Source organism: Symphodus melops, assembly GCF_947650265.1.
Source record: "Symphodus melops genome assembly, chromosome: 2".
NCBI classification, from domain to species: Eukaryota; Metazoa; Chordata; class Actinopteri; order Labriformes; family Labridae; genus Symphodus; species Symphodus melops.
Window position 1 is genome coordinate 18,274,681 of NC_136692.1, and position 16,610 is coordinate 18,291,290.

The window sequence follows — 16,610 nt, forward strand, 5'->3', positions numbered from 1 at the left end:
CTCAACATTCAGGGCAGCTTCATCAGAGCACAGTCTGTCTTCTTTCCGTTGTGCCTTCAAAATACGCCACATTGGTGGCGTGTTTTTATACGGCGAATTTTTCACTCTTCAATGTCTGAATCATGTTCTTTAGAGAGTAACCTCCCAGACGGGCTGCGAGCATCATACAGAAACATGAACATCTGAACACTCAGTCAAAGCTCTACCAAGAATGGCAGCTCTCTCTCTTCACACATAAACCTCCCAAAAGTTGACGTGTTCTTTGTTTTCAGTCGAGCGTTTCCATCCAGAGACACTCTCTCATGTTCTGTTTAGCAAAATAAACCCAGGGAAGATCAAGCCTTGAATATCAGTGCTTGATATCTGTCATCATATAAATATAATATTGACGGGTCACAGCACACATGGGTAATGGAGATTGTTTTTGTTGTCAGAGGAGTGTTCTGTGTTGAACTGGCATGTTCTAAACTTTAACACAGTGTATGGAAGCTGGGTTAATGTTAACCTAAAACATGAGCGGAGCTAAGCTTAGCATCAGCTCTGCAAATGGAAATGCTGTGTCAGGAAACACCAATGTTTGGATGTAAATCTATGCTTATCACTGATTTCTGAAAAGTTTGACTTCCAACAAATGGACTGAAATATGTGTGATGAGCAAGTGAAGCGCAGGTTAACAAACTCTGATGTAACGTACGAGACGTCTGGTTTCGTCAGGTCGTCATCAGGAGACTCCCTAAACTGGCATTACCAAACGATAGGTCTTCATTGACAGGCGTCATTACATGTAGAATTATCCCTACGTCACTGTACAGCCTCCTCGTACAGCGTTTATAATCAGGCAGCCGCTGCTGTGACTGAAGAAGATCAATTACAACTAAAGATGTTCCCCGGAGACCAATCACAGCTGCTCATCTCACAGGGCGCACACACTCGACTGGCTCACACTTCAACACAAAAATGAGTCAATGTTAAATCAGTGAATGGGTACCATACAATAAAGAAGAATTTTGAGTTTTTATCGAGTGAAAATGAGCCATCGTGTTGACAAACATACAGTAATACAAACTCTGTTTACATAAAGAAGGAGTATTTGGTCTGAATGTTGTTTAGTGCCATTCAAACATCACTTTGGGTTTAACATTAAGGAGACTTTTAGGGTGTTATATTTACATATTCAGGGCTTTAAATGACATGAGAACAAAAACCAAAATCAGTATCTTAGTTTACAAAGCATGTTCACATTACATCACACCTTCATTTAAATAAGTCATCAAAGATTGACTGTTATTTCAATGAGGAGTTTCACACAGAGAATTCATATATCATTGTTTTAGTCTTCTCGATAAACAGATAAAGATTTGAATTAGGAGACTTTCATAGCCTATTTGTTACCTGCAAATCAAAGCTGTATGAATATATAGACTACAAACACGTTTTAATGTCTGCCATTGAAAAAAGATTCAGTTTAAATAGAGCTTAATATCATAGTGCTGTTAAATTACCACCTATTTGTTTTTTTAATTATATAAACAAAGTGATGTGTGTACAATTACCAACACTTCAAATCCAGGGGTGGTCCTTTGGGGGGCAAAAGACCCCCCAAAAAACCCAAATAAAGCATAAACCCCTTATTCAACCAGCCAAGGTTTATGAACACAGAGATCATGTCTCAGATGCATTTAATAGTGATCAAAAAATAAGAAGGTCATTTGAGGTACCGTCTAAACGATTTGCTAGCCTTGTTTGTTAGCGAATAACGAGCTCTTATCAAACCAGATATCTGCCTCTACCTGACGCCTTTCTTGTTTCTGTCTTATATTTCAGTAACACGTTAATGGCATCAACAGGTTTCAGTGGCAGAACAACTAATCCGTGTTAACACTGTGTGTTATTCAGACACCTGAGTGTCGCAGATGTGGTCAACATTAAACACCGCGAGACATTGACACTAAACGTGCTTTTAACAGAGTATCATCTTTTTTTTTGGTCTACTGACCTGCATTGTATTGCTAGCATGAAGCTAAAATGTGTGTGTCCGTGTCGTGTGTGTGTGTGTGTGTGTGTGTGTGTGTAGGGGTGTGTGTATTCGTCTTACCGTTACTTGTCAGCAGGCTCGTGCACAGCGGACAGCTCCCAGGTACTGAAATGCTCACAGCTCCCTGATCTCCGCGTGAGGGGGGAGGAACCGGCGGTTCCGATTGGTCCATTGAAGTGCTCGTTGTGATCATCTGTTGGCTGTGCAGAATGTCAGACGGACGGTTTTAGTGTAAATACATAGACGTACGTGCGTGTGTGCGTGTGTGTGTGTGTGTGTGTGTGTGTGTGTGTGCGTGTGTGCCTCCTCTCATGACTCCTTCAGCATCTTGTATGATTAGCTTATATTAATGAGATCCAGTTAGACCAGGTTCATTTACTGCGCCATCAATTTGTGACTAGAATCTGATCAGAATCAGTTTTATTGGCCAAGTATGCTTAAACACAAGGAATTTAACTTCGATGAAAGTACTCTCTAAAGTAAAACATTAAGTATCAACATTAAAAACAGTACAGTGGTGGGTAGTTCAAAATATGCTGAAGTAAACCTGATCAAAGGAAGTTATATGACTGATTGACATGAGATAGAGTTTTACAGTATTTACAATAAAAGTATGCATAGATTGATCATTTCACTTTAATAATATAATTAAATTAAAATAGATAGTCCAAGAGAATAGATTAGTCCAATCTGACACATGCTACTTATTGTTAACATTTTTCATGATGTTTTAGACAAATTACGAAATTACGAATTAACTTTTTTTTTCTCTGTCCAGTGAAAAAAAAGTGGCAAAAAAATCTCCTGAGGTATGGACCTGGCTCCTGTACTATAATATTTGAGACAAACAAATAGCGTACTGTGCTGTGTTGGTTCTTCTTGCAGTTGTTTATCCTCCATGTCTTACATACCTCAGTCTGCACTCTTCATTCAAATGTTCAGCAGGGGTTTGCCTGGTTCCAAATGAGCCTTTGGGGGGGCCACAAATTACTACAATCAGCATCATCAGTTTGAGAAACTACAGTAAAAGCTTTGAGTTTGTTATACCTTATTTAACAAAACTCTATGCATTTTCCTCTTACATCCTGCTTAAGTGCATATCACCATCCTCTTGTTATTGACTTCATACAAGGAACATGTCATGGCCATCATAATTAATGTTGTCAGCCTTTGGTCCATCAAGCTCTCACCTTTCAGTCTTACTCTTGGAGAAGGACAGACTCCTTCAGTCTGGGGATCTGCTGAGCAAGAGCCTGCGTCTCCTCCACATCAAAGTTTAGAGCAGCAAGTTTTGCAGAGCACTGCTGCTGGGGAATCTGCTGTCACTATTAATACCTTTATATCCTATATATTATGGAAAATGTATTTGTATGCATAGCATTTTCTGGAACTTTTCCCAAACGCCCTCTTTGAAGTACAGCTCGGTGTCAGAAGTCAGGAGTTCAACCTGTTTCTAACTCGAGACATCTTTGATTCTCTATGTTAAATCTAGGTCACAGTTATTAATTTATGTAAGCAAATGTTAAACAAATGCTATTTTTCAGACTTCTAATAAACGCTTTTTATATTGTAGAACATGAATTAAATATACAAGTATTTAAATATAATCCAGTATAGTTGATTTGCGTGAACCTACCTCGTGTCACTTTACTTCACATCATCTTATTGCATTATCAGTGAGTGTGAATATTTTTTATATTAATTGTAAATATAAAGAGCTTAGTTTTAAGTTTTACAAAAATAAAGTGTGAAATCTTTGATTCTGGTGTTAGTGTTTTTGAATGAAAACTGAAGTGTATGGAACTTGGAAAAGAGGGGGAATAATATAAATTTATGCTTTTCATGAACAATTTATGAATTCAAGGTTTTAATTTTTTGCTAATGGGGCTGTTTACAGTTACAGAACCATATCGGTTCAGTCTGAGACAATCTTTATTGTACTTCTGACTCATTTAAAGGGATACTTCACCCATTTACATGAAGCTTTGTATCATTAGAAACATGGTAGTGGTGCTGAATGGTCGTGAATCCAGCCCTCATTTTGCCCTGAGACGAGAAAAATGTTCTTTGCCTGGAAGTTTTCATGTGATGCAATACGACGCTTTTTGCATCACATGAAGAAAACTTTCAAGCAAAGAAAAACATTTCTCGTCTGAGGGCAAAATGAGGGTTGGATTCACAACCATTCAACACTACCTTGTTTCTAATGATACAAAGCTTCATGTAAATGGGTGAAGTATGCCTTTAACTCAAATGATGCATTGCTTTTTGTTTTGTGTTCAAAGTGGTCTCTTCAGGAGGTCATTTAATTGTCCATAAACTCACCAGTTTGGAGCTCCATAACAGAAATCAATAATTTTTTTCCAAAAAGTCAAATTTGACATCCTCTGGACAATTTCACATTTTAATTCTTTCAGATGATTGAAGCCCTGCTCCTCATGAGTGGATGAATTAGTAAATGCTACTTCAACTACCAGAGCGTCTGGGGTAGAACCTTAAGAAACGCTGTGATGTGCATGTCAAGCCATTATGAATCCACAAACTTTTAATTGATATACAAAAAATTTTTATTACAAAAACAAAATCCGTTCTACATGAAAAGTATTCAAAGTTCCACATTAAAAATGGCTGCAAACATCTTTAATCAAACTACAGATAACTCCTGGTAGTAAAACGACAGTGAAGATAACAGCACCACTAAACAAACAAAAAAAAAAAAAAAGCAGTGCTTCCAGAGACAAACATGTTTTAAAAACTTTACTGGTTTACTACGGTCCACTGCCTGTATAGAAGTTTCGGTTCATCGTATCGTCGCAGTAAATTCATGTGGCTGGCAGTTTGGAGAGCAAAGGGGATTTAAAGTTGGAACAAATCCAAGTTCATCAGAAAAATAATATTAAAACAAAATAAAAAACATCATCCCTGAATTGAAGGAGGAATACACATCTGATGTCCTACAGAGACAGACCAACAGTGCAGACAACTGTTGGAGCCAACCACACAAATACAAACAGGAGTTAAACTGAACAATGCATCGCAAAATCCACTTTCACCAAACTCTCACTCTCTAGTCGTCATCCTCATCATCATCATCATCTTCCTCATCATCCTCATCGTCGTCATCATCATCATCGTCGTCGTCATCAACGGGCTGTGCTTTCTTACCAGCAGGTCTGACCGGACCACTCTTCTTCCCTGCGTCGCTCTTCCCTGAGCCACTCTTTGCTCGATAGGCAGCGACATCCTGATGCGAGAAGTGAATCATGTTTAGAGAACATCTTGATATCGTATTACACAGAATTATCTAGGAACAAACGTGACCTAACCTTTTCATATTTTTCCTTCAGTTTGGCAGCCTTGGCAGCAAAGGGAGCCTTGTCTTTATCGGTCTGTTTGCTCCACAGCTCACCGAGCTTCTTGGCTATGTCTCCGATGGCGATGCCGGGGTTCTCCTCCTTGATCCTTGGGCGGTGTTCGGAGCAAAACACGAAGAATGCAGATCTAAAGGATGAAAAATAAGTTGGCAAAAAGAATACAAAAAAAGGGAGCTCAAACGGCACCAGCAAGTGAGAACTTTACATAGATGGAGTTACTTACGGTGGCCTTTTGGGTGCGTTAGGATCCTTCTTCTTCTTCATGTTTTTGGAGCCTTTAGGGGGGACGTATGTCTTCATTTCCCTCTCATAGCGGATTTTGTCGTTCTTGGCCATATCCTCAAACTTCACCTTCTCCTTAGCTGACATGGTCTAAGAAATAGAAAAGTTTTTAGTTTAGTAAATGAGCCAACTGAGACTGTCCAAAAAAAAAAAAGTATTTCTAATTATAGTTTCTTGTTATTAGCTTAAAATTATGTACAGTGCATAACATGAGGTTACATTTCGTTATCAGAAGAGAGGGAGGCAGTGATTAAACACTGAACATATGCCACATTGGGTCTGTGTTTCTTTAAAGATCAATCTTAAGGGAGACTCAAATCAGTGTCCAGCTTACCTTCCATCTCTCGGAGCATTTCTTGGAGAACTCGGAGAAGCTCACACTGGTGGCTGGGTGTTTCTTCTTGTGCTCTTCGCGGCACGTAGAGACAAAAAACGCATATGAGGTGGTCTTTCCTCTCGGCTTACTCGGGTCCTTCGACATGGCTGCAATTCACCTGCGGATTAAGGAAAAAAGACACGAAACTCTTACTCGATAACTTCTCTTTAGTTTGAGGTTACTCTGGCAAAAAAAACTCAAAACCGTGTTAAAATGTAATGAGCGTTTTAAATCCCCATAAATATTGATAAGTTTAGGGGCGTAATAGAGCCACATTTAAACCATAAAAATGGTGACACAAACAGGGAGCCGTTATAAACTCTAATCGGATTTCTACTTCACTGTGACAAAAAGACGCGTCTCCATTTTGGATCTTCCCGCCTAAAGTTACTACACCAAAAACCCTCGCCAAACAAAGTGGTCTGAAAATCCTTACTTTTGGTTTATACTACTACGTGTGTCTCAGTTTTAAATAACAGGAAAACCCCGTGGAAGCCTGAACAAGTCGGATTTGAGACAAACTTTTAAAATGGTGGTTCCCATCGTGTAGCAGCTAAGCTACCAAACCAAATGGCGTTTGAGCTGCATGTTGCGCACACAGCTCGAGGAAAAAAAAAAAACTTACATTTGACGAGTCTCAGAGCCGAGAGCTTATAAAAAAACTTCACTATATAATTTTATCTTCATAAATATATCTTCTCCACAGTCGTTTCAACGAAGTCGCATGTTTTAATTCAATATTTGTTATTTCACACAAACGAGCTCGTTAGTCCATTAATAGTTACACAACTAAGAAATAGATCTTCAAAGACGACGCGAGACATCCAGGTAAAACAACTCGAACATTACGAGATTAAAAGATGATTTAGCTCGATATGAAGGCCTAAAAACAGTAGCTTACCTGTTCTTAGCAAGTCCAGTAGTAAACGACTGAATGAGGAAGAAAGCGCAACTGTTTTGACGCTGCCTGCGAGGTCGCACCAACTTGACTAGAGCTACTTTTAGAACTCCTCCCCACTGTCAGCGCATTGGTCAGAGACACGCCGTTAAATTTGAAAGTAGGGACCAAGAGAAATGCGGTTCTGTGATTGGTTTCGTTGCGTGCGAACAAGACATCATGTTTGTCTGCAACGATTTTACGCTGATTGGTTGAACTGGGGTTTTAAACGCACGGCGGGAAAACTCCTTTGTTTCCTGTGTGTGTGTGTGTGTGTGTGTGTGTGTGTGTGTGTGTGTGTGTGTGTGTGTGTGTGTGTGTGTGTGTGTGTGTGTGTGTGTGTGTGTGTGTGTGTGTGTGTGTGTGTGTGTGTGTAAACTATTGATCATCTGTTGTTGTTGATGAGTGTACGCTTTAACCGTCTTCACAGTATGTCACCAACATCAACAGAAATAAGTAGAAGCACCGCTCTATTCTGTATCATTAACAAGGTTCGTTAACAGACTCATACCTTTATTTAGAAACTCTTGTTTTCCACAGAAGATGGCCACAAGCTTTTATAAATACAACACATCGTTGTCTAATTCAAAAAGTGAGATGGACAACTTATTATGCAGCCTGAGCCACGCTAGTTTATTCTTTTAACATTCATGTATGGAAACCAGTGAAAATACATTCCTTGCAATAAAGTGCCATATCATTGTATGTGATGTGAGGGGTGTTGTTTAATTTCATCACACTCTAACCTACAAGATTGCCAACCCTCCAAAATAATCAGAGACCTTATGATAAGCCAAGAACACATTATTATTACTAATATGAGTTCATGACAGAAATTGCATCAACAAAGAGGTTTATTTTATAACCAGTGTTGTCTATAGGCAGGAATATGTTTACTGAGTATAAAGAAAATTAAGAAATACTTAACAAAGGCCAACTTATAATCAGTGCGAAATATTATAGCCAACATATCACAGTGATTTATCAAGTAGCCTAAAAAAAATTACCTGGAGCAGTTAAAAACAACTCATACTTAGTACTTAGTGGTTCTTTTTACATTGGTTTGTTAACTTTTTTCGGTTAATCTTCTTGAGATGAAGAAGAGTCAGTTCTCACTCCGGCCCAGCAGGCGGCGACATGCAACCTGCTGTTGAGATATGTTAGCAAATATTAAAGATGAAGAAAAAGCCTCCCGCTCTCTTACTCGTATTCTATGAGTTTCTATTCTACACAGTCTGTGATTTGTATCACACAGATTGTAGCACTTCTTGGTGTCAGCTGAATTATTGGATTATAGTGTAAAGATTAAGCAGAAGAGTACTGGAAACAAACATCACACGGTGTCATAACGTCATTAGATCGTGTTGTGACATTAAACAGTGTGACAGTAGAAATATAAGAAGATGGGTGACGTGGACTCGAGCACGCTCTGCCTGTTTGACGTCGACGGTACATTAACGGCCGCGAGACAGGTAATATATCTACCTGTAAGTGTGTGTGTGTGTGTGTGTGTTTAAAGGTTTCAAGCTGCTACATCTGACTCCATTCACCCACTTAATATGACTGCATAAGTGACACGTCCGGTTTCACGTTGTTATTGTAGTTCTTCCGATCTGTAAAATGTTCCGCCGAAGTTTTGAAACATCTAGAATACAGTTCCGCACGGAACTACTATATATTTTGATAGCTATTTTGTTTATTATAAACGAGTACTGCTGTTCTTCGTATCTAACTCTGTGATTGGATTCTAACCTGCACTAACACCCTGACATGTATTCTTCTTTTACACTATATTCTTGTTGATTGGTTAAATGTTTTTGTATAGTTGCACTGTCGTTATTTGCTGCTCTGTGTGCCCTGAATTGCCCCCCGGGGACAAATAAAGTTTTTTGAATTGAATTTGAATTGAATTGAGACTGCTACGATCTATCGAGAGTGTCACGTCTCTTTGTATAATCTCTGGTGTATTAAACGGAAAATCTAGCCAGCATTTCTAACCAAATAACTCTGCTGTAGAGGAAGGAAAAGTGTTATCTGATTTTTTTAATTATAAAATTTGCTTTAAGATTTATAAATTTATTTCAAATATTGGAACAACTTGCTCTATGGACATTCACACACATTTACTTCAGCTAGCATTTTGCCAACAAGTAGAACCAGTATCACATTTCTTTTGTTGTATTAGTTAAACATAAAAAGACCTATGTATAACAATATAATCTACATGATCTTTAAGAACGTAGTGAGGTGGTGCGTTTTTATAGGTTTTTATTTGTTTGTAGCAAATTACATTAACACAAAAGAAATCAGATACACTTCCCCAAACTCCCAACCACGGATTCCAAATGTAGTCTACTGTAGTAACAGTAGGCCTATAGGTCACTGTCAATGAATCACTTAGACATTTGTTTTATACATTATATATACATAACAATCAGATGCAGATCAAAAAACAAAATAAATACACTGTGCTAAATCAAAATGGAATGATAATTTTGTGGTTTTCCCTGTAAACAATTTAAACCAATTTATTTATTTATTATTGTTTATTCTTAATAATTTATTCTTTGAGGATACTACATCAGAAAATCTCTGCAGATCATCAACGATAAATGTTTGTGTTGTGATCTGAATGCCTGAGTTAGTGTAAACCATCACTGATGTACAGTATACACAGCAGATGAAGGACTTTATACTATTACTATTCTCCCTGTCTTCACACAGTCAGACTGAGGGTTGCACATCAGTCTGTTTATGATTTTAAAGAGCTGTAGTTTATTTCTGATTACTCTCTGCCCGTTCATGCTCGCCATCATCCAATCCCACTTACGTAGCTCATCATCAGCAGGTCACAATCAGGTTTCCTGAGGACAACACCCACCACCACCCCCATATATGAAAGTACTAAGGAATACACATGAGGACCAGTATGACGTACTAAATAGATTCTTTTACTTCATAATGATACAGAAATGATTGTGAATTAGGATGAAAGTTCACATGGATCCTGATGCAGCCACACTGATCTTGCACAGGATGTCCACTTTGATGATTCTTGGTCTTGTTGTTTATGGATGATGTTGTTAAATGGGACTCGTATGTTTGTTTGTTCTCAGCGTGTCACTCCGGACATGGACGAGTTCCTTCAGAAGCTGAGGACTCGGGTTCGAGTTGGGGTGGTCGGAGGGTCGGACCTCAGCAAGATCAAAGAGCAGCTGGGAGAAGAAGGTTGGACATGCACACATGAATACAGTAGCTTTATAGTACAGAATCATTGTATCCCTGTGCTCTGTATGTCATAACTTGAACACAGTTTTCTAACGTACAGTTATCCAGAAAATGGACTATGTGTTCGCTGAGAACGGACTGGAGGCGTTTAAAGATGGACAGTTCCTCTCTGTCCAGGTACGATTACGTAATGATTGTGAACATGTTTACTCTTGAGGTCGATTTTAAACTGAATTGAAAAAGGTTGATTGGAGAGCCTTTGTTGTCATTATATGACAGTATAAAAGGAGATGTACTGAACACTTGTGTTCAATTGTTTCTGTGTGGAAAGCTGTAGTGCAGCTTTGATTCACTGTGTACGATCAGTATCGCTGAGTGTTACGTTACGTCATGTGACAGGAAGTCGACCTTGTCCGTTCCTTGTTTTCAGTCCATTCAGGCTCACATGGGTGAAGATCTTCTGCAGGATTTCATCAACTTCTGTCTCAACTATATGGCAAAGATCAAACTGCCTAAAAAGAGGTACCAGTGTAACTGAGCGATGATCAATTCATAAACAAGGATTTCTCTCTTTGTCTTAGCAGCAGTAGTTCTGTAAGTGTAATAAATACTAATATAATGTCTCGTGTTTAACAGGGGCACATTTATTGAATTCCGTAACGGCATGTTGAACGTCTCCCCGATCGGACGCAGCTGCTCGCAGGAGGAGAGGAAAGAGTTCTATGAGCTCGATCAGGTAGGAACATGTGAACTCAAGCTGTGTGGCTTCACTTACAAGATCAATCATGTACAGCTGTGACACAGTCTGTGTTTGAAACATTTACAGTGCATTTTTGACTTCAGTAACTCTCACTGAATGAAGGTTTCTGTGAACATTGTGTGACAGAGAAAACTTTTTCATTTATTAATTCATGTTGATTTTGAAGCCTCTTCTTCTCCGTCTTACTGGCCATATTTCTTTTATTATTTAGCGTAACATGCAGTGTCCATCTGCCATATGTACATGCAAGCTTAATTTATAACACTGCCACCTAGAGGCGACTCTCAAATTCATGCTTGGTTTAATTCAAGGGGTGCATCCAAGTTGCAAAGTGCCTCCTGAGTCTATCAGTAGGCTGTATACTGTTAATAGCTACTATTCAGTAGACAGATATTTGTTCCTTATTCGTTAGATTCATTCAGTGTGTAAGTGGCGTCATTTGCGCTCCCCAAACCTCCATCTTGGTTTTTTTTCCTTTATTCAAGAACAGTAACGCAAATGTACAGTCGGGAAAACCAAAACAACATCACCATGTAAATAAAGTGAAAACTGATGCAGACATTTGTTACATTTGTTGACTTTAACACCAGATTAAAAATGAGGCGCACGTGAGGCGACATTTTACAGTTCATTTCGCACAGCATTATGGGTGGTAAAATACAATCATTTCCAGGTGGACACAAAAAAATGCATACTGAATGACCACGGAAGCAACAATGTGTAAAATAGTTTCTGCGTTGGATATAAATGTGTTTTTCCCTTCACAGAAAGAGAAGATTAGAGAGAAGTTTGTGTCTGTGTTAAAGGAGGAGTTCAAAGGAAAAGGACTGACCTTTTCAATCGGTGAGTGATGAAACCGTTTTTATTTCCAGCTGATTCAGCTGTTTCTAGAGATACCAAACTGTTGCTAGCAGCTTTTAGGCTTGCGTCTTTTAATCCACAGGTCCTAAAACCAAATAGTACTGCTGTTCAGCATGAGGTATCTGGTAACTTGAGTCTGTAAGTGTGATGTTGTATTGGCTCTCTGCAGGAGGGCAGATCAGCTTTGATGTGTTTCCTGAGGGCTGGGATAAGAGGTTCTGCCTGGGGATCGTGGAGAAGGACAACTACTCAACCATTCACTTCTTTGGAGACAAAACCAAACCTGTGAGTATGCTAACAACACAAGCACATAACAATCAGGCTGATGGCATGCAGATTCTTCACAAGGCAAGAAACAAGTCAAACTGGCAGGTAGAAGAAGAAGATGACTTCAGACACATTGAATAACTTTTTCCATTCTATGTTACAAAAAAAATCTCCTCATAAGAGAGACACAACTTTTGTAAAAGAGTAGGGTGTGTTTTTTTTGTTGTTGCATGAAACAGCTAACCGCTCTAATCAAAGCCATCAGACTCCTTCAGAGAAACAGTAAATGACTCCTACAGCACACAGACGTTGCTGGGTTAAAACTGCCTTGATAGATTTGTTCGTTTCGTTCTGTGTTTTTAAAGCTTCGTTAATCTCAAATACAAAACTCAGACAAACTTTCAGTTTTAGTTTGTAAACGCTGCTTCAAGTTCAATAAAAGCTTCTTTGACAACACGATCAAAGATAACCTTTCTTTGATAACTGTGCCTAGCATTAATATCGGGAGTGTGGGCAAACATCTGTAGCAAAAACAAGAACGTTTAGTACCAGCTAATACATAAATATATCTACAAGAGCAATACCAAAATATTTAGCACTAATGCCAGTAGGGATGGGCCTTGGCTCAAAAAGTGAGAAAATGACTGGTACAGAGCCTAAAAGAAAGCTGAATATGAATATTACGTGAATAATAATTAAATAAATAATACGCCTATGGTTAGAGAGAGAGAGATGTTCATAAAATCCTCTGATGTCTGGAGTTAGTCTTAACATAAAATAAAAACAAAGATAGAATGAGTCCTCCAAAGCGTGAAGATGATTCAGAGATTCTCATGTTTTTTGTTTTAATTGTCATGAAAAATGATTGGTTGAGACGCCCCTCCTGCAGCGTCCCTGCTCTCCACATGAACAGATTTTAGCCCTTCTCATGTGAGCTAAGTATCGTCATGGGTGAGATCCCAGAATAAAGGAACACTAGTGACCTGACTGCTGTTTTAGAACATTTTTCCTAAGTTTGTGTTTGAAAGGCCTCACAATTGCATTGAGTGTCTGCATGTTGTGCTTGTGTGAGAATAATCACACCAGTTAAGAGGCCTGTTCACACCTGATGAAAGCTCATGCTGGCTGACCAGCACCTCCATTCATAAACATTTTCCTTTTCATCCAGTATGGTCAGAATAGGCTGCTTTGATTGCAGACCACTGGCTGGTTTCAGACTCTGCATCAGTCTTAAATGAGTCCTTACCAACAACTTAAGTGAAGAGACGGATGGACACAAGCATACGAGACATCTGTAGAGGAAGAGTACATTTGTTTTGTCCTCAATGCTGTAACTTATGTTCATTTGATCTCCCAGAGGAGTGACCCTTCATTACTTTCTGGCCAGCCTCAGTTTAACTTTAAATTCAAAGTAACCAAAAGGAGAAGAAAACAACTTTTAAGGTGTTTGGTTGAATGAAGGTGATGTTGATCACTCCTGATGAATTCAAAGAAGTCTGGAAAGCCACACATTTATTTGCTTTTGCGACAGTGTCAAGCAGATTTTTCACTCAATCTGAGATTTTGGATTTATATAGGACTGTTGAACTGCTCTTGTTCATGGTGATGAATTAAACGAGAAAGTTTGTAACTTATAGGAGCCTGCACCACTGCAGCTCTTCATACAGACTATTTGTCCTGCATACACCACAGCCTGCTGGTGCAGTACATGACTGATTGGTGATATTTAGTATGAACAGCAGAAGGACGACAGGCACGAACATTAAATAAGGCTGTTTGAGTTTTAGACCTTAATCACTGGTTATACAGAACACAGTGCAGTTAACTTGTTTCTGTCTGTGCATCAGGGAGGAAATGACTATGAGATCTACAGCGACCCTCGGACCACCGGACATGAAGTCTCCTCTCCAGAGGAAACTCAACGACTCTGTCAACAGCTTTTCTTTTCATAAGAAGAAAAAAGAAAACACTGCTGTTTTTTTCCTACTGCACCTTGAACATAAAATGAATGAAATATGTTGAATAATTAGTCTTTATTCTTAAAGATCTTGTCTTGAAGCGAGTTAGAGTAAAATGATTTATAAGCAGGTTTCACTGTCATAGTATCTTTAATGAAACAAAGAGAGGAGGTTATTCTGGGATATGTTGTGAATGGGTTTAAACATGATTAACTTTCGAATACATGTTTCAATAATGAATTTGATCACATTTGTGATTGTAAAAACAAAAGTCAGCTGTTTTTTTTCCTTTCTGATCTTTCACTCCACTATCACTGATTCTACTTTAACTGAACCTCATGTTTACTGAGACCTACTGTGCCTCTGACGTCAGAGACACTAACACACAGAGGACTTATTGATGAGCTGGTCATGTTTCTGTTATTAGTCACGCTAAGAGATTTGTATACAGCTTTGTATTTCCTCAGAGATATATTTGTTTTTATCTTTTCGTTTTATAAATTGTCTTTTACTCTTGTTTTAGGTCAGATAACTATCATGTTACTTTCTTATCAATTCACATCAACTGTATATCCTATCAAAACCAGGAGTAGTCTGGTTTAAAAGGGAAAGCCGATTTACTGCCTTGAACCCGTAATATTCTTTTTAATGGCCAACACTGGGCTGACTTCACTGTTCTGAAAAATAAGTCTCAGATGATGTAGTTTATGGTCTTATTCTCTAGTTTGTATTATTTACGTAAATCATGGCCCCATCAGCTTTTGTACAGGCACAATAAAACCTCCACTGAGCTTCCTGTAAGATCAGACTTCCTCAACCTTGCCTTTGTTTAGGTTGGTGAAGTGGGAAGTTAGTTATAAATCCTGTCCTATAGGAAATTGCTAGCTGCATTTATGTAGCTGCATAATGTGTATGAAGACACAAGTAGCCTTTATCATACATTAGTTAAATTACTAGATTACAATTCATGGGAGCCTGGATTGTCCCCCATCTAAATGAACAATGGTACAAATAGTAAAATCAACAACAGGAAAGATGCAAATAAAATCTGCAAACTTAAACGGCATCATCTTAAAGGTCTAGGGGGAAGCATCACGCTAACTATTAAGTTGAATTGAAGTCTGTCGAGCCTGGCATGTTAGCTTAGCTCAGCAATGAACCATGGGCAGCATAGACTCTTAAACTTTCATGAACTTGCATAAGCTTTTCTTCATCCCCTCGCTGTTTTTAGATATAAGAACATAACATTTGCAAAAGAGAGTCAAAAATATAATTTGCAAATATAGGTGCATATTATAGAAGTGAATATTCCTACTGAGTCACAGCAGATGTTTTGCTGTGAAATTTATGTCTGAAACTCTAAATTAAACAATTGTATGTTTTAATCAATGCATAGTACTGAAAACATGTGAAGCATAAACCTGAATGAAGAATGATCTGTAAAAGATGCGGACTGTAAAAGGGAACATGTTTGTGATCTAACTCATACAATCTGTGTTCATGCTGCAGTGCACGAGTATTATTATAATGAACTTTTGTACTATTTCAATACTTAATGTCTTAACAGGGAGAAAAATCCTTCTTCACTTTGCATCTTCATACCTGAAGGCAATTTGAAAAACAAAGAGGCCCTCTGGTGGTCAAGATGTGTATTGGCGACAGCACAGGACGTGTTTAAATTGAGCAATAAATAAAATGGAATTAAACTATTTGTACTAATAGAAGCTGTTTTTTTATGGATGTTAGATGTCATGTGAAAAATGTGTCAGAATCAAACCAGGTATAATACAGTTGCTTTTAACAGTGCATTTATTGATAGATGATGGATACAGAACACACACACACACACAAACACACTGACATACACACCACAGGCTACGATGAAATTTACAAATTTCAAAGGAGACGATATCACTCCAGCTTTTAGACAACAACACTGTCTCTTTTTTTTTCATCCAGTTAAACACGAGTTGAAGTTTTCAGTGCTTCACAGCTTTAAAGAGAGAGAGACTTTTCTAGATGTAACAACAACGGAAAGAGTATAACATCCTAGCTCTTATTTCCTAATTTGACCAAATGAATGTGTCCATGATTTCAGACTAAAATCTACACTATGAAAACTTGGCTGCATGATAAAACACTGGATAAATTACTGCCACTGCTCAACAGTGGACTGTTGTTTAAGACTGTTCACACGTGTAAGACATACAGTGGTTCTTTGCCGTCTTTAAAGAAGGAGTTTTTACAGCAATAGTCCATTTTCATTGTCCACTTTAAAGATATCAACATAAACATTATTCCCTAATATGTCAGTCATGTACTTGTTCAAATATGGTCTGCACATCCTCGTAAGGTTCCCTGTAGACAGCCTTCAGTCCTTGAAGTCCATTATGTCTGTGGAAGTAAAGTCTAAGTAGGAATGTAAAACGTGAAAGAAACCTAAAAGGAGACCAACTTTTCATTGTTCAGTTCTGAAAACAAACATCATAGTGTACTAAAGGACATTAGAAACATTGGTTATATGACAAGGCA

The 16,610-nt window shown here is 38.3% G+C and overlaps 3 protein-coding genes across 4 annotated transcripts in view; 1 reads left to right on the forward strand and 2 right to left on the reverse strand.

The window, feature by feature from the left end:
• The window catches only part of wdr17 (WD repeat domain 17), a 44,005-nt gene extending 41,791 nt beyond the window's left edge, over window positions 1-2,214 (reverse strand). The window contains exon 1 of the mRNA XM_079337996.1: window positions 2,096-2,214. The gene's annotated coding sequence lies outside the window, so the exon portion shown is untranslated. The remainder of the gene's footprint in view (window positions 1-2,095) is intronic.
• Window positions 2,215-4,578: 2,364 nt separating this feature from the next.
• hmgb2a (high mobility group box 2a) lies at window positions 4,579-7,089 on the reverse strand. Its single transcript, XM_079338015.1, has 5 exons — window positions 6,969-7,089; window positions 6,026-6,185; window positions 5,633-5,781; window positions 5,362-5,536; window positions 4,579-5,279 (listed from the first exon to the last, which is right to left on the reverse strand). Exons 2-5 carry the CDS (start codon window positions 6,170-6,172, stop codon window positions 5,103-5,105), a joined length of 648 nt encoding a protein of 215 aa, XP_079194141.1. The 5' UTR covers window positions 6,173-6,185; window positions 6,969-7,089; the 3' UTR covers window positions 4,579-5,102.
• Window positions 7,090-8,338: 1,249 nt separating this feature from the next.
• pmm2 (phosphomannomutase 2) lies at window positions 8,339-15,787 on the forward strand. 2 transcript variants are annotated; one of them, XM_079338012.1, is made up of 8 exons: window positions 8,339-8,476; window positions 10,121-10,232; window positions 10,333-10,409; window positions 10,663-10,754; window positions 10,869-10,968; window positions 11,760-11,835; window positions 12,023-12,138; window positions 13,968-15,787. In XM_079338012.1, exons 1-8 carry the CDS (start codon window positions 8,408-8,410, stop codon window positions 14,070-14,072), a joined length of 747 nt encoding a protein of 248 aa, XP_079194138.1. In that variant the 5' UTR covers window positions 8,339-8,407; the 3' UTR covers window positions 14,073-15,787. The 2 variants fall into 2 exon arrangements, with proteins under 2 accessions (XP_079194138.1, XP_079194139.1); XM_079338013.1 differs by lacking the exon at window positions 8,339-8,476 and adding an exon at window positions 9,822-9,938.
• The last annotated feature ends 823 nt before the right edge of the window (window positions 15,788-16,610 follow it).

What these genes read in the sequence shown, in the direction of transcription:
- hmgb2a (XM_079338015.1), bottom strand. Translation starts at nt 6,172, where the DNA reads ATGTCGAAGGACCCGAGTAAGCCGAGAGGAAAGACCACCTCATATGCG. An exon ending in AACGCACCCAAAAGGCCACC is followed by an intron (nt 5,537 to 5,632) that starts GTAAGTAACTCC and finishes TTCATCCTTTAG; the next exon opens with ATCTGCATTCTTCGTGTTTT. An exon ending in TGAAGGAAAAATATGAAAAG is followed by an intron (nt 5,280 to 5,361) that starts GTTAGGTCACGT and finishes TTCTCGCATCAG; the next exon opens with GATGTCGCTGCCTATCGAGC.
- pmm2 (XM_079338012.1), top strand. Translation starts at nt 8,408, where the DNA reads ATGGGTGACGTGGACTCGAGCACGCTCTGCCTGTTTGACGTCGACGGT. An exon ending in AGGACTGACCTTTTCAATCG is followed by an intron (nt 11,836 to 12,022) that starts GTGAGTGATGAA and finishes GGCTCTCTGCAG; the next exon opens with GAGGGCAGATCAGCTTTGAT. An exon ending in TTGGAGACAAAACCAAACCT is followed by an intron (nt 12,139 to 13,967) that starts GTGAGTATGCTA and finishes TCTGTGCATCAG; the next exon opens with GGAGGAAATGACTATGAGAT.